This window comes from Rhamphochromis sp. 'chilingali' (genome assembly GCF_963969265.1).
Source record: "Rhamphochromis sp. 'chilingali' genome assembly, chromosome: 20".
Lineage (NCBI taxonomy): Eukaryota > Metazoa > Chordata > Actinopteri > Cichliformes > Cichlidae > Rhamphochromis > Rhamphochromis sp. 'chilingali'.
The window spans coordinates 25,707,804-25,734,909 of NC_137947.1; the positions used below are offsets into that span (position 1 = coordinate 25,707,804).

The following is a 27,106-nucleotide window of genomic DNA, read 5'->3' on the forward strand; positions in this document are numbered from 1 at the left end:
CCTGCCCCGGCGTCGTTGGAGCTTCTCGGCCGCCTGCAATCCAACATGGAGTAGAGAGAGATGGGGCTCTAGCGGGGCCACCCCTCGGTAACAGCAGCGACGACGCGCTTTTTACGCACAACTGGAACCGGAGTCGTCGGTGAAAACATGCGCCTTAGGACTTAAAAACGGAGTGTGTGCCCTGTGCGCCCGTGTGTGTGTGAGAGAGAGAGTGCGTGCGAGTGTGAGTGAGTGAGTGAGTGAGTGTGTTTGGGCAGGGAGGGGGGTGTAATAGAAGACCGGAGCTGGATTAAGCTACAAAATTGTCCGTTCATGCTAGGTGATGGTGTGTTAAAGTTATAGTAAAGCGGGCATTCGCGATCCAGAAGAAAGAGGGTGGCTCCGGGGGTAAAAGAGGAAAATTTTAGGGGTAAAGAAGACGGAGGCGCAGCCAGTCGAAGGCAAGCAAAGAGCCGACACTCGCACAAAGGCGCAGGGGGATTTATGCGGAATTGGAGACAGAATCGGAGGAGCCACGGTGAAAGAATGACAAGCGAAAAGTATGCAACCGCCGTGGTACATTACCTGAGGTGAAACGAGAAAATGATAGAAGAAACACACCCAAACGAGTAAGTACTGGGACTCAGAAGATTTCTCTATATGTTTACTGCTCTCTCTTTTCTGTCTTTTCCCCCTTGCTTCCCTCCGTGACTACAAGTTAGAGGTGATTGGAGCAACTTGATGGAATGTGCATTCTGTGCAGATCAGTTCATGGTGTATGCTTTTTATTAATATTCTTATTATTATTATTATTATTATTATTATTATTACGCTCAATTGGTTGGATTTGCTGTTTGATGGTGCTGTGAAGTAATGCATTGACAGTGCTGTCGAAGAGGGTTTTTAGGGCCCCCACCTCGGTGTAGACTCCAGGCTTGGGAAGGCAAGAGAGAAAGGAGAGGGGAGTGGGAGGAGGAGGAGGGGAATAAGCGTGGGTGGGTCGGAAACATTTTCTGAAAGGATCTGAAGCGAGAGAGCAGGCCCCTGTTGCAGCGTAACTTAGAAACTCCAGCACGCCCAGAAGTTACACCTTTTATAAATACACGCTCGGCGGCCAGCTCGCGAATCCTTTGTTTGTGCGTAGCTCAGAAGAAACAAACAAGCAAAAAAAAAAAAAAACACTGAGCGGCGATTGCAAGGACATTTTCGCTTTGTTTTTAGTCACATCTGTGTGTTTGTCTCTAACCGAAGGGGAAGTCTCACAGGATGTGAGATATCCGATATGCCTCATCCGCCATCTCTTTCTCAATCGCCCTCATTTGCATAGCCTACCACGCTCCATTCATAAAAAATAGCGATCGTAAACGTCGACTCAGCCTTAAAAAAAGAAAAAGAAAGAAGAGAGACTGGTCCGTTTTTCCTAAACTGGAAACTGGCGAAGTTGTGTTTGACATGCACACGCGGGGATCGTGCTTTTTCTTCTGCGAACTATAGCTTCTACAAAGCTGTTCACTGCCTAGGCCCACAGATACGTTCGTGTGCGAACCGATGGGCCTGTACTCAAGCGGTTAACGCTTAGAATTTGCTTAACAGCAGATTAATATGCATTGTGCTACCTTTACACTGTGTAGGCTGCAGAGCGCCAAAACAAATATAGATTATATAGCCTGTTCCTTTTTCAATCCTGCAGCCTTGTCAGGAAAAAAAACATATGTACAGACATACGAGCAGGCCTGCCAAACTATTTAATTTACTGGCTCCTGTTTGCATTTTTACAGCTCTGTTAGCCTAGCTGTATCGTCAGCGTCTGTCTCTGTCAGTCTACACGGGGCTGTGCTCGATGGGAATGCCTGCCTTGCAAATCTGTTGAGGGGGGTGGAAGGGCGAAGGGCACCGGAGGGGATGTTTGCGCTGCGGTGGCGTGACGCCGGCTCATTCATAAAAGCCTTCCAACCTTCAGCGCGTCCCCATTCATGCCTGCCGGCCGTACTCTGCTCTACGAAGCCAGCGTATGTGTGTCTGTTCCCGGTCCCAGGGTTTGAAAGAAGCAGGGACTGCGACCAAGCCTTTGTCTCTGCTTGTCATATGTTGCCAGACACACATTTGGGGTGGTGGTGGGGTGTTAGATGCAACCAAGAAATCAAACCACGCTTTGCTGTCTTGCCTGTCTTCTGAAACTCTGCATTTCCTGTATTAACATCTGTGCTAACTGTATCTTTATGGCCTTGTTCTGAGTCATGTGTTTCTGATAAACAGCGTTCTCATGGTGTGATGGGAAAAAGCACTCAAAAGAACCGTGGCTGATTGACCATCAATTGGCAAAAGAGGCCTTTTTATGTTTTTATGATTCATTATTTTACACTAAAATGGGCAAAAAGATCAGTTAAAGTTCTTGCAGTCATTAAAACCGGCCTATATAAGCTTCTAAATGCAATAACAGTAGATTTTTTTTAGTGGCAAAGACTTTACAAAAGTGAAAATAGACGCCACCGCATGGCAAAAAAACTGCTCAGGATCGGTTAGGGGAACACTCAAAGAGCCACAGTATTTCACAATAAACATCAGGTGGTTTTAATGTATGAACCTTTGGCTGCCAGATTTTAATTTATCTTTTGGTTTTATTTTATTTTTTCTTTTGGACTGAATTAGACTGTCTCAAAACGTCTGACAGCTGCAGATTTGCCATCGCAGTCCATATGTTTGTATCTAAATAGGAATATAGTCAAATAAAATCACCAGTAACAGGCCAAGGTTTTTTAATCCACATCTTTCTCTAATTGGCTTTTTGTTGCAGTAATAACTTTATTCTGCACGGTACAAAATCTCCTTTTTTGTATTGTTTTTTTTAATGTGAACCACTCGGCTATGTGGCCTCATAAAGGTTTTTATTGTCCAGTTACTGGAAGGAAGTGATCGGCTGTTGTTATCTGCAACTTTGCGTGTTGTGGCTTTCTTATCAGAAATTACACCTTTTGTGGGATTACAGGTGTGTCAGGAAGTAAGACACACCTTTTTATGTCATGTTGTGCAGCATTGTCACTGCTTCTTTTACAGCTTCAGTTTTATTGTGCGTCTTTAGCTTGTCTTTGTTGATCCATGCTATGGACATGGTCACATGCCCATGTGTCAGCCTACTATCAGCAGGCATTGTGTTTAGTAGCGCACACACATAGTTTTTGAGAGGATCTTTTGTTGACTGCATACCTTAAACTATAATGTCACTATCCTCTTTGGAGGATGTCCCTCTTTTGCACCGTCCTTCTGGGGACATTTATTACCTTTTATAGAAGTAGAAGCTCTCCCCTGCACCGAGAGTCACAACACGAGCCGAGGACGTATTGATCTAATGTGAGCTGCTGCAGGGTCAGCATGTGCACAGTCAGTATTAGACAGGAGATGTCCAGTGACATTCAGAGAAGGTCAACGTAGCATCGAAATATAATCCCTGAATAAAAGCACTCATCAATTGACCAACCCAGGCGTTAGCAGGCCTGCACGTTCCCCCAGCAGGATTGTTCTGTTCCTCGCACATAATGCTTTTCTCCATTAGCAGCATTCGACATAACAGAGTATAATTAACCTGACAGGAGTTTTAGGGCAAAGCTCATCGCCAAAAACAGAGTAGAGCTAAGGTTAAGATAAACCATAAGAGGTGTCCCCACTAGCACGTTTCATTAGTGCATGAACCGTAATTAGTCATGTTGGAGCTGCACTTTTGTAACAAGTGCACGTTATGTTAAAGAAATACTGCTTACACTGTTATGAAACCTATTTTGTTGGCTGTACATGTTACCTCAGCTGGCCTTGTCTCTTGTTTTGTAATTCAATAAACGAGAACACTCTCAGATAGGTAGTTAGTGCAAGCTTTTTAAGAAAGCTCTAGCTTTAAAGTCCTGCTGTAAAGTTCAACATTTTAACACCTCGATTGACTCGCATTTTTAGTTAGTTTGCCCTGTGGCCTTTCAGGGAACTACAGGGCTGTTTTGGCATGTTTATTTGGGCTGTTTGTTTGTTTTTTATGGAAGTTGAAATGTAATGTATTTATTGAGGCCTTTGTCTTTTGTGTGTAAATTGACCTTGGGTTTCTCTAAGGATGCTATATGATTGTTATTATTCATGGAAAGTTGTTTCTGCCACTAAAAAAAAGTAAAAAATAAGTTGAAATTTTGAGACATAACTGAAAATTTAGACTTTTTATTTCTTTTCTTTTTTTAGTATTGGAAACAGACTTTCATATTTTTACCCTCAGAGGTTGCCAATGAATTCTAACATGATGAACACAGTGAAAGGGTATATTTTACACAAAGTAGGATCTTTTTGTAATTTCAACCATAAAATGCTCCTAGTTCAGACTTAACTTTAATGTGTTTGTGCCATTCACCCTACCTGCCACCTAATATGAACTTTTTCTGCTCTTTTAAGTGGAAAAGCTCATGTATGTCGCTTTAGGAATGCTTGCAAGGGTTGTTTCACACTGTATCCGTCATTTACCAGTAAGATCACTAAACATCAAAAAGTTCTCCGAATGTGTTGCAGGATTTATTGCAGCGAGGGCAAAACTCAAACAGGAGACTTTGCCTCCATGTGTTGGGAGTCACTTTGCATTGCCTAGCAAGGCTTTGTTTGTTTGTTTGTTTGTTTGTTTGTTTCATTTGGAAATTTTTCTGTTGGTATTTTAGCATGCTTGGACGCATTCTACTGTCAAACTTGCATTGTAGATGGCTAACTGGTCTTTCATGTATACAGTGTTTTCATATACTGTAACAAGAGTACATAAATATAACAAAACAGTCTGGGAAGCATGCATAGACCGACCAACTCAGTGGTGGGAAAGAAACTCAGATGGGCTTGATTAGCAGCTTCTCTTTAATGCTATGTTAGAACAGCAGAAACACGATAATATCCTAAAATAAGAAATACTCTTTGTATTAACCAACCTGCAAGACAGATGCAGTACTTTGAGTATCATTGTTAGTACAGCGGCAGTTTATTTAGGTTCATATCTGGGTAAATATCAAGTCCACATATGTGGATACACATAATTAACATAATAACTTCCTTTACAGACCTTTTGCATTTCTTCTTTCAGTCTGTACTCCCTCTGCACGCACACACATATGCACACATCATGTGGAACAGATCCCTTTTCACAGTGTTTCCTGTGTTTTACAGGGCAGCTCATCACTGGTTGCTATCCGGAGCCTTTATATAATGGCCCGAGCTGTTTATATCGAGAGACTAAACAATGGAGCCGGATTGTTTGTCTGTTTTTTTACTAATCTCTGCTCATCAGCTGACTAGATGACCAAGATTATAATAGCTCAAGTTTTCATTCACTCCACTCTGTGTTTTTCGCTTGTCACACCACATGTAGAACAATCCATTGGGCTGGTTACTGAAAACACTTCTTCTCAGTGTGTGAACCCTGTGAACTCCCATTTCGTCAATAACCACTTTACGTTCGTGCTTAGTTTGGTTTGGTATTTCATTACCCTAATAATTTACTTAAATCAACACAAACAGTGCAGTTTGCATGCATGCAGTCGGTTATTTTGTAGATAAATAAAACTGTACTGTGGGTTTTCTGTTATCCTGGCTGATTATTAATCTCAAACCTGTTGGCATTTATAATTTAGCTTTTCGTCTACCAGTGCCATATTTTCTTCTTGTATGATGGCTAAAATAATACAAGTGTGTTAGATAAAATGAGAGTGTACTTTGATTACTTTTTTACACTTGCTGATAACACGACCTAAGACTTTATTTTGCAAGTTTAAAGGGAACCTACTCTACTTTTCCTTAATGTTGCCCATGCAAATTAAACATACTCAGTTTTTCAAATAATGAGATCATCGTATGTACAAGTAATTGTGAAACTCTAGGTTTCAGACAGTTTTTTCTGCCCTTGGCTACGTATTATGTCAAGTTAGTCATATGAGGCTGTGAGCACGAGCGCCACCCACTCACTCTTGAAATCTTTTGTTTGCGAGCAGCACCCAGTTAAAATAAAGTTGGCTAAAACAGGTAGTTTCAATAGATGGACTGAGGGGCTGTGCCAAAGCCCGGTATACGATAAATGAAGCGAAGCCTGGGAGCTAGTTCAGACAGGAAACTTGAGCTGTACTGCCTCATGCACGCAGTTCGAGTGTGCATGAGGCAGTGCAACCCACCTCTCTCTCCTTACATCATGCACCAAACACAACTACCCCAATGTGGTGGTCTATTTGAGTTGAAGTATTTCCCACTTCTCCTGCAGACATGTCGGTGCATTTCTGCCTGCTTTTTCAACCCCTCCACCACCCCAGCATCCACCTGTGGGATCCAGGGGGATGTTTACTCATCGCTCACTAATTTCCGTGTGTGTGCAGGGAATGAGAAGCCTGGAGCCCAAGTTCGGACTTTGTTATTCTGCTGCAATAAACCATTTCAAACATGAGTTTTCTGACTGAATAAGGATTGTATTGAAGTGTTACTCTAGTAGTAGAGTTACAATCAAATAAAAACATTTAATTCAAAATCAGAACAATAGATCCTATTATTCACGTCATGTACAAAACAATCTCTTGTTTATTCACCTTTGCTAACCTTAGCTGAGCAAACTGATTTTTAATTGTGAAATAAGTTCCACCACACTTTGTGAGATTCACTTTCATTTCACATAGTTTCAAACCAGATGTTTCAGGATAAAATGAAAAGTATTCCCACACCCATGAAAAGAGAAAAGCTGAGGTTGGTTAATCCCAAACAGCATCTTGAAAGATTTCAGCCGCTCATGTGTAGCGGTAAAAATAAGTATATTTAAACGAAGCCTAAATAGAACAGATGTCCTGCTGTTTATTATGCAAATAACTTTCCGTTTCTTTAATACCCTGGAGTAGCAACACGGGTAGACCAATCACAAGATAAACCATTGACATCTGACAGTTTAGATGTGAGCATCTACCTGATTAAAAGACCAAAGTTGGCACAGATGTAGATTACAGATGTAAAGACGATTAAAATAGTTTCCCCCCCTCCTTTCACCGATCACTTAACGGGTGGCCAAAGTGTCAGGTTTTAACGGAACCTAAGCGGATATCTGGTAAAGAGTCTTAAGTTGGTTTAGTCGCCTTTAAGAGGTTTAGAATCAGCTTTATTTCAGTAAAGTTCATGTTTAGATGGAGGTGCTGCTGCAGAGTCACCTTCGCACCGATGGCTTTCTCTTGGTGTACAAACACAATGCCGGAAACACTGAATAGCTCAGCGCTCATGTTCTAACTGGTCATTTGGAAATGGGATGTTTTCCTTTAACACTTCTCTGAATATTGTTGACCTCTCTGATGTCAGTTGACCCATTCGCACTCATTCACACTGGCAGCTTGTGCTGCCCAAACATGTGACCGTTCCATATAACAACAGCTGATTGACAGAAAGCTGATCAAACTTCCCCCGAGGAGCCTCCGGTGTCAATAATTGTGAATGAACTCTCTTCACCCAACCCCCACTCTATTGCCCTCTGAATGAAAGCCAGAACAGGAAAGAACAACATTGTAAGATAATTCCCCATACTACTGAGATTCATAAATCTATTTTCATATTGTTTTTACGCAGTGTGCTTTATAGCGTGCCTCTAATTAATGTACACGCTACTCACCAATTGTAGCAAGCTGCCTTGTAAGACACGAGGAGTTGTCTTACCAAGACTTTGATAGCAGCACACATTTTTGCCCACACATTTGATCAGAAATACACACCACTCCACAGAAGCTGTTTGTCACACATCCTGGTTAGCTCTGAGCTCCTTACCCCGTCTGTAAGGCCCAGCATGTTGACTACTTGTATTTCCAACCTTCTCTTTCAGTCATTACTCAAATCTCAAGACTGTGGGTGTGCTCTGTCCTCACTACAACAGTCTGGTACAAAGCTCACATTACCACTGACGCCCTGCCAATCTAACAGTCCACCTCATGCTCCACATATTACTTTTTTTTGCTATAGCTTCATGTCAGCATTTCCAGGTCTAATTGCCACACACATGACGTCCATGCTTGCACCTTTGCACAGAAATTATCATGCACATGAAGACTAGCTACACTGATAGCCTGCAACCTTATCACAAAATGAGAGAAAGCAGACAGAGGGGCATTGCTGTTTTCTGGTTAGATTTTTAATTTTTTTTTTGCTTAGAACTTAGAGGGTCTACTTTTGTCTTTTTGTTTCATTGCGTGAATTTTTGTTGGTGAAAGAGTGCACAGTGGACGTGAGGCTTGTGAGTTGAAGATAGGGGAGTTCAGGGTTGCCACCACAACCCTTGTGCCCTAAGCTCTACGTTCTTGTGAACCAGAACGGTTAGCTTAAATAATGCATCTAAATGACACAATGTTCACCTTTGTTCAGTTCAGTCATTTTTGTACATATAGGAACAACTATATGACTTAATAACATTTTACTGATCTCTAAAGCTGATCTCTAACCACTCTTACAACTTCATTTCTGGTCACTCTGAAGTAAACTAACACATATTCACACATGTTTGGTCTGAACATGAGTGAAGGAACTCACAAATTTCAAAGTTACAGTGATGTGAAACAAAAAACATCAAGTCGAAACATTTAAGAAATATTTAATCAGCTCTGCTCTACATGTGGCCTTACTCACAGCAGTTACTGAGGCGGAAGTGTGAAACACTGTAAGCATTCAGTACAATAAAACAACCCTTATTCTGATGGACCTTTTTGTCACTTCCTGACACAGGGAGCATGTGTGTTGTGTTCAGATGTACATAGAGACGTGGGTGTGTGTATGTGTTCTGTTGATCAGGCAGAGGCGCGGCCAGCTATTCCTTATCAGAGGAAGTATAGCCACTGTTATCACACATGGTTGGGCTGCCCTCACTGGCCTTTTTTTTTTATCTGTCAAAGATGAGTTGGATTCCAGGCCTGATAACCAGTGCACTTCCGACCCCCTTTCACTGTTTTATTGCAATATTGTTACACACAGACGACATCAAGTATTGTCGGGGTTTGGCTATCTGTGGAGCACTTTTAACAGTGTATAATCTAAAAGAGTGTATTCAGTGTTTTTGTGGTTCAACAGCAAGTGTAAGCAAAATGGGGAATTTAAAACAGTTGAGACATAAAGGCAAATAACAATGACAGTGCAATAAATAGTTTTCACTCAACAGGTGTGTACTCCACCCACATCACATTTCCTTATTAGGATGACTCTCTTATAAGGTGTGGAGCAGGCATAAAAATAAAAAGAACAGAATGATTACTGCAATGAACCACTTGAACCGGAGAGACTGTTCTTACAAGTTCATGTTACACTGAATTGTTTAGACTTTTAGAGTGGACATGGAGTTCTAGCTAATGCAACAAATGCGTGTTAATTTAAATGAAAAGATGTTTCTGTAAGGATTCTGGTTTTCTGTTTGTTTGTTTGTTTACATCGTTTCTAAAGATTTGGCAGTAATATCTGAACCACGTGTACACAGTGCCATTGGATAGGGAGACATTTGCATTTTCATATCTTTATATTTACACTACTAACTGTTACGGAGCCTTATGCCAGCTGATTGCTTTGGTTTCCAGTAGCAACTTGACACTTGTTTTAGTTGTCATCACAGAAGGTGGAGACCAAAAACGTAGCTAAACTGAAAGTGAATCTGAACGAGTCAGTTTTGTGTTTACAGCTTGCTTCACTTGCCTTCAAGTGGAAAAAGATGAGCTGATGTAAATTTAACAAGTACAGAATTTACAGTTAATAATGTACAATAATAAATTCTACTAACACCAGTAGGGAGTCCCTTTTGAAGCAGAAAAATATGCAAGTAGTTGTGCCTTCTGATAGCAGCTTGGGTGAGGCCAAAACTGTCCTGTGGTCTGGTACAGTCAAAATGTTAAGTGTTAATTTCTTTATGAAAATATTAGGCGTAAAATCTTTACCTCCAGGGTAAAGAGGTGAGAGACCATGCTGCATGTTATCAGCACAGATTACAAATTCCAAGATATTGGTGTGGAGCTTGCATTAGGGTGCACTGCGTTGGTAATGAGCACACGTGAGAGCACCATTCATGCTGAAAGTCGACTTTGCCCAGGAAGTCCATTAATGCCAAACTACATTCTGCACATCTAACAACAGCATGGCTCCATAGATAGAGTGCAAAGTACTGGCCTGTCTGGACTCCAAATTTATAAGCCATTTAAAACATTTAGTGGATTTTATTATACACTTAAAAAATGACAAAGACCCAAAACTCTTGAGCTTTTAACAGGCGAGAATGTTAGTTAAGTGTTCGTAAATGAAGAGGTGATGTAACATTTTGGTAAAGAATTGGGAAACACAATCTTGTTTCTCTTCAGATTATATAAATCTCTCACATTTTACTAAAAACTATCTAAAAATCTTCACTTTTAACAATTTGATTATATTACATTAAATGTTTTATTTATATTTTACACAACATCCCAGCTTTTTTGAAACAGAACTGTGCTCCAGCCTAGATTTTTTTTTATTTCTATTAAGGTAATGGCTACCATGAGCTCAATGAACTTGTTGGTATGATTGCATGCCAAGCTGCTGAATCTGGTGCTGTGAGGTATTGTCAGGCTGTACTGCAAAGCAAACAAAAGCAATTGGCTGGCAACTGCAGTGCTGTTTTTCTTAAGAAATGGAAGCCAGACACACCTTGAACCTTTGACCTGAAGTCTCATATTAAATTAGAAATGGATGTGATGCATGATTTCCTTATCAGCAGGTAGGTAAGCTCAGCAAGTCTTTCTTCTTAACCAAGTCATTTTCTGATGCAACAAACTGTACCCTTATCCCGCCCAAAGAGACTTTGAAAAGTGTTTGCAGTCTCAACTTAAAGCTTGAGATCACAAACCCACCAAATATTAGACAATCATATTTTAGAATGGTCCATGTACAGTTAGAGATGCTGTGTACCGTATGTGAATTCCTCTTTAATTGGTGATTATAAATAGTCTACAAACTATAGTACTGTACAAAGTTCTCAAGAGTCACAGCCTCAGCCGTATTTTACAGATGTCTGTAGACACTCGCTGTTATTCCACTCTCCTGGTAATTTGAACAAAAAAAGTTCAAATTTGTTTTTTAGGGACACACGACGCACCATGTCCAGATATGTCATCCAAAAGGTTTTTCTGCAGCACATTGTTGGTGCAAAAGTATTACTTTATGCCTGTCAAACTGTGTTATACTGGGCAATTTTCATAGATTCAGCTAACAAAAAAAACAGGAGCAAATAATGTATTTTTGTGCAGGCTGCTAGTAACAAAAAGCTTAAATGTACATTTTAAAACTTGGTGCCTTGCTAAGCTTTCTATATGTGTAGAAACTAAATTATTCAACATTCATTCCTAGAGTTAGGTGCTTGAATGATTAACAAAAGAATATTCCTTTGAAAATGGTCAGGTATGAGTACTGCAGTGAAAATAAGAGAAAAAGTAGTGAATGTCCAAAGAAAGCCTTTGACTTTCAGGAAGCCTGGGGAACTATTGCTTAAGACCACTTTAAAAAAATACATGGACCTCAGGCTCCTAAAGAAATGAAGGATGGCACAAGACTTTTGCACGGTACTGTACCTTTTCTCAAAATGGGCGTTGCAGTCCTTTTTCAGCATCAGTACCTCTTGCAACATTCGTGTGGACAGAATTAGATTCACAGTTCCCAAATGTATGTGTCTGTAAGAATGTGTGACCATTCCAAGTGTATTAAATTAGTGTGTAGCTGCTGGTTGTGGTTGTCTGTGTGTCCCCGCCACAGATTATAGGGCCTGTCGGCAGACGGGGCTCTAAACATGGGTCACAAGACAGCCCAAAATGTGACAAGTTCATCTCAGAGAGCTGATAGCTGGTATCGTGTGTCTTAAAGCACATGTGCTTATATAGCACAGAATTTAGTGTTATTTCTGTATGTGGGTGGCCTGGATGTGTGGTTCTGTATGGAAATATGTCATACATGTGTTTGAGTCATGTTGAACCACTGTGGTACTTTCATATAAAAGCAGAGCGTGGATTTTTTTTAAAAACATTTTTCAGTTTAAGAGCAGAAATTATGTCAATGAACCGAAATAGCTTAGTCGTTCCTAAACAGGGGTGCAAATGCTCCAGGGTTACTTCTGTAGTAGCCAGTGGTTAAATGGGTAAAAATGACCTCAAGTGCCGGTGGTGAAAAAAACAGATATTATGATGTAATTATAAGATTGAGTGCACCTGAATAGGTTAGAAATATTAACTAAAAATAATGGGTAAGCAGTAGATACTTTGTACTCAGATAATTATAGATAAATGTTTAAAACAGATAAGCAATTGAAAAGCAATTTAATTGGAAGAAAATACATACATATATATTTTTGTCTTATGAGCAGTGGTTGTCAGGTGGTTCTGCTCTGTATCCTTAGTTGTTTCCCTTTTGCAGACACATTTGACACTACAAACATACCATAATCTGCTTGTTAACTGTATTGTATCGTCAACCATATAGATGTAAAACTATATTACCGCCTGTCTGACCTTTTGAAATTAATCTTGTCTTGTTTTTTGTCCATGATTAATAGTAAGCTTCTTTTCTTAAATTAGTACACCACCATTTCTATTTTTAGATTTCATTTTTATTTCCTTTGTTGCTACTTAATTTTTCCACACGGTAAAGTAGAGCTCATATAATAATTTTTACCTACGCCTGTTGTGGCTTGACATAGCAGATGAATAATATCTGCCTACAGAGTGTATTGCTATAGCCAGAAACAACACATGTGCATCTGTCTACTTTCTAACCACATACCTAATTAGTATTGCAGTGGGGCTGGATCATATCCCAGCTGACAGAAAGAGGCCATACATACTGGACAGATCGCCAGTCCATCACACGGCCAATAACAACACTAAATCTTTAATGCTTCACACTGAGTAATATTTCTTGCCAAGTAGATTTTGGGTAGTGTCTTTGAGTTTCTAATTCAAGTAACTTTAAATTTCTGAATGGAAACAAAAGCTCAGGAGTTGTGGGTGAATCTCTGGTTGCCTTTCTGTTTGTGCAGTTTGACTGCTGTCACCTAGTCAGTCTGTCATTCACTCAATTTTATGAATGTGTGTGGGTGGGAGCTGGTGAACCAGTTTTGCCACCTGTGTGTGTGTGTGTGTGCATTGAGTCCTTAGTACTGTTAGCTAATTATATAACAACGCTTTTCTCATTCACTCCCACTCATCCTCCCTCCCTCACTTCATCACTCTCTTTTTATGTTTGTCGTTATCTCTTCATGCTTCTCCCCCACACGCGTACACAAACACACATGAACGCACACGCAGCACAGCATCAATAGTTCATACATGGGTACATGCATGTGGATTGCAACCATGTCCATTGTGTACACGTATAGTGGTGACTGTCATGCTTACACATAAGAATACCATGTATTTTACTATCAGCCTCCGGTGTATTGTCTCCGGTTTCAGTTTTTGTCATCTGCTTTGTACTTCTTATAGAATAAACTGTATTATCTGTCAGCTTGTATAACTTGTGGCTCCAATCCAATGTTGTCTCATCTAAATGGTGCAGACGACTCCATTTCCGATTTAGGCACAAAGAACAAAAAGACATAACATGGATAACGTGGGACTTCTAACTAGGCTGCAGCCATTTTGTACGAGTAATTAGTAAATTGTTTTTTTTTTTATTCCCGTTTATTAACAAGAATTTTTAAAAAAAATTGCAGAAAATGCGATTTCAAGACTTATTTTATTACCACTAATTGCTGCAGTTTGCATGCAAGATGCTGACGTGTCTGCAAAAACTCGCCAACAGTACGATTTAAAAAAAAGTCCTGTATTTTAAGTGAGCACACAATATATGTGCCTAGTGGATTTATCAGTCAGGCAGTTGAGAGCAATTTTTAAGTATACACTATTTCTAAAATTTCCCTTTGTTAAAAAAGGAATTCAGTTTACAGTCATACTAACGCCCTGCCACATGTACATGGGTATTTTAGAAAACATACTGTTTTTTTCTAAGTATTTTAGTCTTACTTCTATGCATTTTAAGTCACTGAAAACTGAACGTTTGAAAAATTCCTTCCAGAGTTAAGACTTTCCAGATGTCTCCAACGTCAGAAATGTGCACGTTCATTCCCTTTTTTCAGGTCAGACTGTGGGCTGCATTACTGTTTGTAGGCTTCTAAATACACAACATTTCTACAGGGTTAGGGTTCTATTACCACCTGTTGCTTTAGCATGCTTTTCACAGCACTTTGCATCATTTTCTTTGTATTCACATGTGTCCAGAAGTATTTCTCAAAAACAAAAGAGGAATATGTACATTTTATGAGTGGATCTAACCTTCACGGAAGAGGAAAGGCAATTTGTGAATGAACATCAAATAATGAACCTAAATTTTCTGTTGTTTGATGACTTGCAAAAACTTCACATCCACTCAAATCTCCCCACTGTTGTAGGCAATTTTATTTTAATTTATAGTGATGGTAGAGAAATAAAGTGATATGACATGTAATATGAAAATAGGGAAGTTCTTATTGTTTACAACCACTAAAGCGACAAGATAAGGGATGTTTTCACTAATAATCAGAGGGTTACTCCAGGAAAATATGGAGCAGAAGTGATGAGCTATATGATGAGGTTAGTGAGGAGATGATGGGCTGAAACAGCATTTTATTAAATACGTGGACTGTTTTATGTTAAAATGGCAGCAGTTTAACTTTTAAACAAGTTTTAAAACAACATAGCACCATATTAAATTTACATTAAACTTTGGGGTTGTTTGTGTGTGTGCATTCAACTGACTTGTCCTGGTACAACACCTCCTACTTGAGCACAGCGAGGACCAGGCAAAGTCGTGACTTGCAACGCCCTCAAACAGTCTGCCAGGGTGTGATTCCTGCTCTAGAATAAACTCTTAATGCACATTAAGAAAAGCATTGTCAATTTTCACAAGATGGAATAAGATGTTATTTTCTTATCCAAAGAGTTATTGTGTCGCGTGGAAAATATTACTGTTATTTTTCGGTTTGCAATCATGTGAATTTTGCTTTGACCTTGCGTTATCTTGTATTCATACATTTCTTTGGTTTTCCTGTGGAAGGAAATGATTGTCATTCGACATGTTGCCACATTTCAAGCAAACTGGACTGCACTGCAGCAAAACCAGAATCTGATGAAGAGATTAGATAGATACGGCTATAAATTTTACTGATGCTATTTTAGAAACAGTTACGCTTCACAGTATATTAGCGTACACACTAATTTGCTTAGCTCAGTTTGACTGTGGACAAACTAATTTTAGGCTTGTATTGTTAAATACAGAATAGTTTGCCGGCTTCGGCTTTGATATGATTAAGGTTCCTCTATGACTGCAGCTACAAAAAGTCTATAAACAGCAGTGAAGGTTTTGAGGGGGTTTCCCAGTAACCTAAAGCATTAAGTTGTGTAACTTTATAGCTGCGGAGAATTTTTTTTCTGCCTCAACATTCTCCAAAATCACACTACTCACATAATGGATGATGCTTTTATTTTAAAGCATGTTTTAAGTTTAATGAGCATAATACAAGGGTTAAAAATGATTAGATCCTGAGCTTATCATCTATTGGAATCACCACTCTACTGTCTGGTATAATATAAACACATTTACGTTGCAGTCATCTTTGTGCTAATATCTTCTCTCTTCCTTTCTGTGCAGTGACAGCTACATCGTACGTGTAAAAGCGGTGGTGATGACGCGGGACGACTCGAGCGGTGGGTGGCTGAATCAGGACGGGGGAGCTCTGAGCAGGGTAGGGGTGTGCCGCCTGCTGCCGACAGAGTTGGCACCTGTGTTGGGCTCCACCAGCTCCCAGTTCTTCATCCGTGGTGAACGAATGCGGGACAACCAGGTAAAATACACACACGCATACATGAATGTGAGCAACAACGTGTCTGTTAAAGATCAGAAATGGATCCATGTTGTAAATGGTTGGTGCGTGTCGTATCAACAGGTGATCCTGGATTGCCCGCTGAGGAAGGATCTAGTGTACACCATAGCGACGCCCACGTTTCACCATTGGAAGGTGGAAGACAGAAGGTGCGGCCTATCCTTCCAGAGTCCAGCTGATGCCAGAGCTTTCGACAGGGGAGTTCGAAAGGCAATTGATGACCTGGCTGAAGGTAAACTGTGCTGCAATATAACTATTCAAATGTTTTGACAAGACAGAGAGAGACCTGTCCTAGCACCTATAAAGCTTCCAGAGCTAAAATATGCCCAGTCTCTAATTAAACACACCCAAACCGAAGCTGAAAAGCTTTATTGTCAATCGACGTCAGTAAACAGTCTCCTGTTGGGTTAATGGGCTCATTTGTTAGTTTCAAGTCTTACTGTATAAAACAGGACATTTGTTTTATAGATGATGGTACTTATCTGGGAAAGATAAAGCAAGATATGCTTAGTGGGCATACGGTCTTTGTAGACTTCACTGCTTTGTTTTCTCGAGGTCTGGTTTCAGAAACGTAAGACAGCAAATGCTCGTCTCAAGTCTTTACAACAAACCTTACTAGGTCATGGGTGATGGGTGGCTAAGTCCATCTTTTATATACAGTCTACAGCTGTGGTCAGAAGTTTAGATACACTTATCATATCTGCTTTAAAGTCATTAAAGATGTATGCTAATCATTGGAAAAAGGACAGTTCAAAGAAATCATCAAAGCCGAAAATTACCGTCACATTTATGTACATAATTGGTGTATGTAGCCTTCTGACCACAGCTGTATGTGTGCCCACCATAGTCCACTAAAGGCAGACTTCTTGTTTCAATCCCATGCTCCTCCTGAACTTTAAAAGCTGCAGCAGCTTGCTACTATTTCTCCAGGAATTCCACGTTCTAGTTATGACTAAACCATTGTTTGCGTCTTTCCGACTACATAAAGAAAAGGAAACCACACTACTTAATGAATAAGTCACTCACTAGCTGGTTCAAGGTTTGAAGTTTTAAAGCATAACACAATCCACCGGTATAACCAGTTAGTCTTGGCAAGGACATGAATGAAGGTTAAGTATGTGGAGGAACGTGTACCAGAAAGTAAAGTTTGTTTTTTGTCAAGTTAAAAAATTTTGGTAAGGGACAGGATGAGGAAGTCAGGAGCTATTTGATTGCCATGACGTTATCAAAGGACGTCAAAAGATTCTTTGTTGTATGTAAAAATTAAACAACCTGAAATAAAGTTTATTCCCTTCTCCTGTCTGTAGGCTCCACGACCTCCTCTACGGCACTCCAGAATGAGGGGGAGCTGGGTGACGATGACGTCTTTACTGTAAGCACTTTATTTTGCATTAATAACTATGATGGTCACAACTTTTGACTCACAGCAGGCGGCATTACTAAGTTTCAGTTTGTTGTGGACACAGTAGATTGAATGTGTGGTTGTGTGCGTAAAGATTTTGCAACAAAATACGGCTAGCTTACCTAAAATGGGCTTCAGGATCACACGGATAATATCATCTATACAATGTCAGGTCTTCACAGCACCATAATCGCTGGTCATACATAATAAAAGTCTCTGTGATGTCTGTATACAACTCTCAGCTTTAGTCTCCACCACAGAAAAGAAGAAGCCAACACCTAGTGGCTCTAGTCACCACTACAATTGAACTGCTAGATCCAAAAGATCATCAAAATTATTCATCCCAGTTCACGGCGTCATCCATGTGCTCTGTAGGCTCTCTGCTGGCAAAGTACACATCAACTCTGAATGGAAAGATCCAAATCAAATGCTTAAGGCCCGATCTCTGGTAAAATGTTCATGCAAATCTCGTATCCGTTTGAGTCATCCTGCTAACACAAACAAACTAAACCAACACCCTGGCAGTGATAGAAATCATGCAGTAAAAGGCTCTAAATAAAAACAACTGGCCGTAGACTCAGCCAGCTGCTCTGTACTACAGATTAGACAGAGTTGGAGCTTTTCAGACATCAAACCACTGCAAAACCTTTTTAATGTTGTGTGTGAGAACTTCACTGCTCTGAAAATTAATCTCTCACTACCATCATGAGGTAAACAGAAGTAGTGTGCCTCAGTGGTCTGTGTGGTATTACTCAAAGGCAAAAGCTGAGCCAGGTTTTTGTCAACACAGCATCATTTCTCACAATGTCATCTGGAAAGGAACACATTCCTGGATTACTTTGTACACACTGTGTTTACCTAACTATCAGTGCAACAAAACAGAAAATAATTGCTGCTGTGATAACTTTCTAGAGTTATAAAACGCTGTTGTGAACATTATAAGCTGTTGCACAGTGCTGTGCCGTTCATTAGGGGTTAAAACGCTGAAACTGGACTTCCTGGATCACATTTCATGTCTATCCAGTACTTTAAACAACACGCCTTTTCCAGCACCGCTACAAGCCTTGTTTTAATGCAGGTCGGATGTTAGTCTGAATGGCTTTTTAGGTGTAGACCTCCATGTGTGTTACCTTGACTGCACTAGTCCTATCTTAGAAGTTCCACTCTTCATAACTGGAGAAGGAGGCAGCAAAATTAGGATCTGGTCTGGAGCGCACACTGATCAAATTTATTTCATCCATCGTTCAAAAATTAGGTCTGCTCAGGAGTTCACAGAGTATTCGCTGCCGGTCATCTATACCTGCCACAGTACAGGAAATGTATGCACACATACACACACACACCCTCCCGTAATCTGACACAAGGGCCAGCAGGCAGGGTCACAAGGTCACTTCCTGTGTCCCAAAAGCTCCCACTCTCCTGGTGACCCCACCCCCCTCCCCCACCCGCGCCATCCCTCTCCCATTTGAAACAGAGAAACACTACCAAACTAGCAGTTAGCAGCTGTTTCCCAGCTTAGCGCAGGGCCGGTGATTTACGAGAGGAAGTGCCTCGTGGTTCATCTTTGACTCGAGCTGTCTGTACGGGCCAAGACTAATAGGTGCTGTGCTGGGAGCACACAGCCACCACAGAGATGCATACAAACACTTGAGGAGTGGGGGGACTACAGCACTGTCGGAGGGCGGAGCAATCCCCTGAAATGGAGCAGCAGGTTTTCGCTAACAGAGAGGCTAAAAGTGCAACAAATCCACGGCAATTCATGGGTATTGTTCCATAAAATTGACCTTTTTTTCTCCACAAATGAAGACCCAGAAAGCCCACATCCATTTCAGTTAAATCCCCACTGACTTATAAAACAAAACAGTGTGATAGCCTCGATTTTTCCATTTCCCTTGTGGCCTAATATAAACTATTTTTTAGCACAAGGCTCACCCTGTTTGGTGCATGAGTCGTGCTAGCAACCAACAAAGCCTGCCTGAGGAAATATTATGCATTGCCTCACGTCTGCTTTTAAAACTTGTGCTGAAAAATGCCACAAGATTACAGCAAACAGCCAGCAGACCTACACATAGCATGCGACTGCATAAGAGGAAATACTAGGACACAGTCTGTATTTGTGATCTAAAAAACATAGTGGAATTAAAAACAAAAATAGGCTACATGTTGGGTCTGATTCTGAATCTTATGCTTGTGCCAGATATTAAAAAAATAAAAGTTACGGGGAATATTTCCCCACAGACATTCAGAAAGACACTCGAGTATTGTCAGGATCCAACTGGACTCATGAATGAAACCAGGGGGAAACAATTACTGCCTCGATTTGTGTCTTCCCTGCCCATTTTTAGGGTTTCTCTCTCAACATCTCTGTATTTTTCTACCTGACGACTGCTGCATAGCATATTGGAATATAAAACCCCTAAACATGAATATAACAACAACAGCCTTATAGAACATGTCAAAAAGTTACTCCTCTTCTAATGAAACGTTGCAAAGTGTCATGACTGTAAAATCACAGGTGGAACATGAGGGGTTTAGTGCTGCTTGTGTTCTTCTGTGCTAATGACCTTTCCTAAAGTTAGCAGCGGCGGCGGTGGCAGTTAGTGAGGCAGGCGGTCGTAGACAGAGGGAAATGCTGGAGCAAATTTACAGCCTTTGGAGGGATGGGGGAGGATGGTTGGATGGGCTTGGGGGATAGGATGGACATACTTCCCTAAATGATTCCTCGTTCGCCAAACCTAAACTCAACCTAACCCTTCCTCTGTCCCTCCCTTCAGCACATCTCCCCTCTCTGTCTCTATTTTGGCTCATTCACAACAGGGGGAGTGAAAGCTATAGATGCAATTCTGGGCTCATCCCAGGAGAGCGAGACAGGCCTGTTGAAGGATGAATCCTCCCGAGCTTTGAGTCGGGGCATGTTTTGTGTCAGAAAATAACTTGAAATGCCCTCTGTCCAGCCTTGGACCAGAATATATAGAGAGAGAGGATGTCCAGAAATACAAACTCTCCCCCTCAACTCCTCCCTTTGTCTCCCTGTCCTCTTGTGCAGTCTGAGCTTGCAGCTGAAAGTCTGGTCTGTGTTTTGAATTAGATGCAGCCATGGAGGCCAGAGTCAGACTGGTTTCAACCATACCAACTCCTCCCCCAATAATGGCTTCGCCAGGGGGCGGAGCCCAAAGCTGAGGCAGCATGTTATGTTATTTTTGGCAGGCTGCTCTGAGGGCTTTGTAAGAAAGCTAAGGGGAAATTCTCAGCATGGCAGTATCCATGTGGGGAGTAGGATATAATGGGGATAGCTTCAGCAAGACAGACACACACACACACATACACAAATATCAGATCTGGGTCATATAGTTCTGCAGAATAGTTTGCAGCATTGGATTTAGGCTTATTGGAGTGCCAAATATTTATATTTTTTTGGTGGTGGGGGGGGGGGAGAATAGTTTAGGAATAGTTTTAGAAATTCTAAATGATGTCAGTAGCTTCCAAATAAAAGTGGAATTTGCAAATCCTTAAAACTTCGCATTTCATTTAAAAACAAACTATCAGGTGTTGGTACAGAAATCCATTAAGATATTTCCCAAAGTACAGGATGAGACATCTTTCCCGGATTACTTGCTGTAGTTTTGAAAGCATAATGTTTTCACATTCTTGGTCACCACAGAATTTCAGTTGCTCAGTTTTATAATGTCACAATATCACAGGTCCTGAGATCTGATAACAAGCTGAACAGGCTGCCCCCTCTTAGCCCGGAGGATATGGTGTCCAAATGAGCTACTCCTACTCTGCATCCTCCAAAATCCCAGTATGTGCAAAATGTCTTTGCACAGGACGGTTTTAAATCACCTCCCTGATGTTACCTGAAGTGTTCCTGAGCCTGTGAAGTGATTTCCACTTTAGACTCAAAGATCACAGCCGATTATTTTTGGTCTTGACCTTGTTTCTTTCATTCAGAGATTTCTCTGATATTCAGTGTTAATGATGATTAAATGCATAACTTCTGTTATTGAATGAGGTGTGAACTTCTCTTTATCTTGCCTTCTAGAAGTTCATTCACCAATCATGCCTTGATTGGTGTTTGTTCGTGTGGTTTCTTTTTGTGTTTGTTTTCTGTGATTTGTTTGTAAGCAATTCAGAAATTTTAATATATTGAATTGCACAATTAGCTGTATTATGTAAGGACAGCATGCTAACAGCTGGAGTGGTAAGCATAGAGTTTTACATGTTAGAAATATTATCATTAGCATGTTGGCATGTTAGTGTAAGCATGTAAGCTCAAAGGCATGACCATTGCCTATACACATAATGTCGCCTCCAACGGTAGCAATTCTGGGTTCATTGCTTTGCTCAAGGACACTTTATTATATCTCCAAAATGACAAAAGTAGTTGCCATTAATAGAAAATTCCTTGCATCTACAGCCACCCCTCTCTAAGGCAGATCTAGCTTTTTGTATATCTGTCCAGTAATAGTTGAAGAGAAGTTGGATAGTTTGAATTAAAAAAAAAAAAATCGAATCTAATTTGTGAAATAACATTTCTGGGAAAACATGTTGGAAATCTCACAGCTGTTGCAGATAGCTAAGAGAAGATGGTCAAGAAAAAGTAAGACATGCAAAAAATCGTTCTTGCCATTGACTTCTTGTGACCAGTCTTCCCCAAAGCAAGACAAAATGCAGAGGATACATTTCAAGCACAGCTTCTCAAACAGAAACACCTGCACCCTTTGCCCCGCGGCTAAACACATCTACAATACATGCACTCATATTACAATGCTGATATGATTAGACAAAAGGAGTCCTTGCCTATCAGCTGGTGGCTAACAGAGGCTGACCCCCATTGTGCATGTCTGAAATCGGCAGCGGTCTGACTGTCTTGTGTCTGGCCAGTGTTTGAGTTGGACTGGAGCCCTGATAGACTTTAGCGGAAAGGAGACGGGATACTGTTCACATGTGCACACACATGCGTGGAGAGGTGGAAAAGGGAGAAGGAAAGGTGGAATGTGGAGAAAGTGCGATTGAGGAAAGGAGGACAGGTTGACTGGGGAGAAGGAGATGATGTGTAGAGGCTTAAAAGGTGAGCCTGTGGATATGGTGTGTGTACAGTTTTTCTGCAGACTTTAAAAAAACATTTTAAAGGATGCTTCTGTTTCCACTTTTTTGGATTTAGGAATATTTTGTATCAGTCACTTGATCTTCATGAATGCTTAGGTTTCTTGTTTTCAGTCATTTTAAAAAAATGTTAATTTAATTGATTCCCTTTTACTTTTATTGTCAAATACCCAGTTCATATGAATATACAAGACAATATATTCATACTGAGTCAGATAAGAGTTTTTGCTGTGAAAATATGTTAAAAAAATAAATTAAATCAAAGTGGTTAATTTAATTGTGATTTTAGGTGTGATGGTTCCTGCAATGTTTTCGTAAGTGATTCTTTGTGGCAGGTGTTGTTAGTAAAAGCTTAACTCGCATATAGCAGTCCAAAAGTGGATTGGAAAACAGAGCTCACACTTCCTGTTTTTCCAATCAGTGCTGCATGGAGGCTTCCTGTTTTTGTTTGTCCAATCAGGGTGTCCTCTCTCACTATTTGTTTGACGTGTGCAATCAGAAATCAGCTTTTCAGCCTGCATCCTGTGTTTGTTTGTCACCTCAGAATACCACAGACAGCTCATCCAACTCCTCCCAGAAACTGGAGACCTCTCTGCAGCCGCTCGAGTCCTCGCCCCTTCCCCAGAGACACAAGTGCCCGCTGGGATTTCGCCACGATCCCTATCGGCTCTCAGACCACTACTACTTGGACCAGGTAAGACAAACACGGCTAAGCTGTATCCATACATATTTTATACATATATTTTATGAGTGAATTACTGCCAGTGTTGTTTATGTTATATACTCTCTCTGTTGTTTAGCCATTGTCTCGGATTCCCCGCCATGTCACCTTCGAGGACGAGGAAATCGTCCGCATCAACCCTCGGGAGCGCAGCTGGGAGCGGCCCGCCGAGCGTCATCGTGGACGCCACTCAGATCGCTCCTGGCTCACCGGCTACGAGGACTACCGCCACACAACAGTGCGTGACAAATTCATCAACATGGACGACCCTGAGCCCAATGTCCACTTTGACAAGACAGAGGCGCAGAAGCACGACTACACGTACCCGCTGGCACCGGCCCTGTCGCCCTCAGACTCTGATCCCTCCCTTGGACCCTTAAACAGTAAGGGCCAAAACGTCTCGTATCGCCAGCAGTTCCCGTCTGTGGTGTCCAGTCAGCCTCGCTCCCTACTCCCGAGCTCCTCTTCATCCACCAATGGTGGGAAGGGGCAGAAGGATGACAGAATGGAGCGTGCTCAGTGTGAGCACTGCGGTGAGGCTTTTTACCTCTCCAGCAACCGGAGAGGTAGGTGCCAGGATGCTCCAGACCCGGTGCGCATGTGCATCCGACGGGTCAGCTGCATGTGGCTGGCAGACACCATGCTCTACCACTGCATGTCTGACCCAGAGGGGGACTACTCAGACGCCTGCTCCTGTGACGGGGGCGAGGGTAGCGGGGGAGGCTGTCTGGGCACGCGCTGGTTAGCCCTGTTTGGTTTGTCTTTGGTGGCGCCCTGCCTCTGCCTCTACCCACCTCTCCACGCTTGCCACCAGGTAGGGCTTGCATGCGGCTGCTGCGGAGGTCGACACAAGGCCCTGAGCTGAGCGGCCGTGCTTTGAAACCTCAGAGGGACACGACTCAAACCTAAACCCAATGCAAGGACAGGGAAAGGGAAGGATGGGGAAACGAACAGAAGGGACAAGTGGTCATGGCTGCTTACTCTCTTGCCTTGTTTTCTCTGGGTTTCTCTACAAATTCCAGACACTGAAATAAGCCAAAAAAGAAAAAAACTGCTGGTGCATTTTCTGAACGGCCTGGGAAGATAAGCTCCCCCTTACGGCAGACAGTTCTCTCAGCTCTCCACGTGGCCATTTGCTCTGTTTCTAGTGAGAGAGCACTCTTTTTCAGGGGGCCTTTTTTTTTTTTTTTTTATAGCTGACCTATATGTCATGTATCACATATGCAGGTACTTTATATTGTTATATTTGTACACTGACTCGGCGTCAAAGAACTTGAATTGTTTCTTTGTCCTGTTTTTCATTCTCTCCTTTGATGTACGCGTGGCCATTTTGTTTATACTCTATTCCAATATCAGGCCCGCTCAGCTCAACTCCAGCAACACGAGACATCAAACACTACATCTCTTTGCGCATGTGTGTTAGTGTGCGCGTGTGTGTGCGTTGATGGTATATGTGCATGCTTGTGCGCCTAGGCCTTTTGTTGTCTGTACTGCAGCTTATAGTAAAGCTCATGTATATAGTCTACATAGCTCTCCACCATCAACGTCTTCTTTGTTCACCGAGGCAAACGTGGTACTCATCTTAATCTTCGTCTAATATCCCAAAGATTCAAGCTTTCATCCTATTTATTTTTCTCTCTTAAATTGATCCACCATCAAAAGGGTGCTGGGCTATGATTCATTCACTGAATGAGACGGTGCCTCAAGTCACGCTAGCATCCGCCCCTGCTCCTTTCAAACATTATTTCAAACAGTGCCTAAAATCGCCTGAACCGGGAACCCACTGAGTCTTATTCCAGTCAGATTTTGGCTCATTTTTACTTACAGTGCACTTGGAGTAGTGTGATTTTTTTTTTTTTTTTTTTCCTTGTTCTTTGCAGAACCTTAGCCAGCGGTCTGTGTTACATCAAGGACTGAAAAATCAATCCGATACCGTTTAAATTGGTGCCCATATGCCTTAAAATGTGGAGTCTCACTCGTCTCTTTTAAGATGTCTGCTATAGCGAAAAGTGTGAGCTTGGTTATGGCTCAATCAAGTCTCACCACATGTTCTTTGAAACTCCATTTAATCTATTTTTGTAATAAAAAAGAAACTCTTTTAAAAAAAGAGCATGTAAACTATGGATTTTAGTTTGCCAGCGAAGTACAATCACCTCTCCCCCGCCTGTCATTTATGTGCAAAAGCAAATGCCAAAACTCGTACAACTCTATTGAAAACATCCAAAATCACTCCCAAAAAAAAATGAATAAAGGTAAAACATTAATGCTGACTTTTTAAAACATGGGACTTGTGGGTTTTTGGGTTTGTGTTTTTTCCACTATGTATGTCAGTTCAGCAATGTGACGAGTCTGATTTATAAAATTGTAAAGAAAAGTTTGACATTTTAGGAAGCACACACAGATAAGACGTGCAATAGCGTCTGTGTGATAAATAAAAATGTAACCTAGATGCGGGATGTGGTTAGCTTAGCTTTGCGTAAACACTGGAAGCAGTAGAAATGGCCTGTCTGGCTGTCTTAGAAGGCACCAGAAACCATCCATCAGAGGGTCTAAGTTGAATCCATAATGTCAAACTATTCCCTTAAGCGCAGAATGTGGTGTTTTAATCCAGAGATTAACTTGCTGAAACCACATGTGACACATGTATGTGCTGTTCTTCTCAGTCCTACAGCAGCACTCGTTCCCTTCAATCCCAGATCTGTTGTATCATCCTAAGCACAAAGAGAGTAAAGTCATGCTTGAATATGGCATGACTACATTTCAAAAAGAACAAAAAACGTTATAGTCAGTTCAGTTGTCGTGGTTTGTGATGCTGCAGCTGGCCCATCACGCCCTCACAATAAGAGTGCAACACTAAAAGTACAACCACTCCGGTGCTAGATGATTCATCTAAGCCTGGGTGATGGCAGCATTGAGGATCAGAACGCAAACACAATGAGATTTTTAAAAATAAAGAGACGCAGGACATCAGCAGGATCCCATCGGAAAAGATCAGGAGTCTGAAAAACGTGAAATTCTGGAAACAAACATCCATCCCTGATTGTTTTGCCAAGGAAATGTCACTTACTGTAGTCGAACTACAGAATGCCTGAGGATGTCCTTTTTCCTTCCCCAGTGGTATCTTTGTCATACATCCTGTCCTGTGTACCAGTTTGTATGTTGTTGGTGTGTGTGTTTGCGTGTTGGCGTATATTCCAGATCTGCTCATCCTTTTCTGCTCCTTGATCCAAAGCTACTGGGATCAGCTGAATATGCTATGACATATGGACACCTTCTGAGTAGATTCAGATGCTGTAATTGATCGATCAGGGGCAGGGGCCAATCAGATTGGAAAGAGTGTGCGTATGTGTGTCATCTTTTACCTCCATCTTGTTTGGTGTTCTCACATGCAGAGCCATTTACAAGTGCCTGAACGCATCCTCATTATCTCCTTGTGTATTTAAATTGAAAAATTTAAGAAACAACTCCCTGTATTGAATTAGACCCATTTTTTATGCTTAGTATTTTTACCTCTGTAAAAAAGAGCAAAAAATTATATTATATATATCAAGTGTATGTTGTACATTTTTATTTCTATTTTTTTTAAATAACTGTTTCTAACATGTACAATGGATGTAGTTCTTGCTTTTCAAGAAGGAACAGGAAGTACTTTGTAGATACTGAAGGGTGGCCAGGTTTGTGAGAAAAGTGAAATGTGTGTCTTACCTTCCGCCTCCAATAAAATGAGAGAAAACGATTTTTAAAAAAGAAGTCTACAGCTTTATTTTAGTCTTTCCTTGACGATCCCACAACAATCTTCTGTTGATATTGGAATGTAACCAGCTCATAACCAGTTGAGTCAAGTGTCCTATTGCAGTGCAGACTAACTCACCGATTGCAATATGCTGGCAGTCTGTCTACATTTATAAAAAAAAGATCGATCATTGACCGATCTGTCTGAGAGTGCTAACTCTGGGACAGACTCCAGTTGTTT

General features: G+C 41.2%; 1 protein-coding gene across 1 annotated transcript; it reads left to right on the top strand.

Annotated features, from left to right (window-relative positions):
- Positions 1-26,827, top strand: LOC308388421 (sprouty-related, EVH1 domain-containing protein 2-like). Its single transcript, XM_080869170.1, has 6 exons — positions 1-608; positions 15,673-15,865; positions 15,968-16,136; positions 17,212-17,276; positions 22,957-23,106; positions 23,213-26,827. The coding sequence occupies exons 1-6, from the start codon at positions 583-585 to the stop codon at positions 23,996-23,998; spliced, it is 1,389 nt and encodes a 462-aa protein (XP_080725296.1). The 5' UTR covers positions 1-582; the 3' UTR covers positions 23,999-26,827.
- The last annotated feature ends 279 nt before the right edge of the window (positions 26,828-27,106 follow it).

Coding starts and splice junctions, on each gene's coding strand:
- LOC308388421 (XM_080869170.1), top strand. CDS start 583: ATGATAGAAGAAACACACCCAAACGA. Junction 609..15,672: donor GAAGAAACACACCCAAACGA/GTAAGTACTGGG, acceptor CTTTCTGTGCAG/TGACAGCTACATCGTACGTG. Junction 17,277..22,956: donor GTGACGATGACGTCTTTACT/GTAAGCACTTTA, acceptor TTGTCACCTCAG/AATACCACAGACAGCTCATC.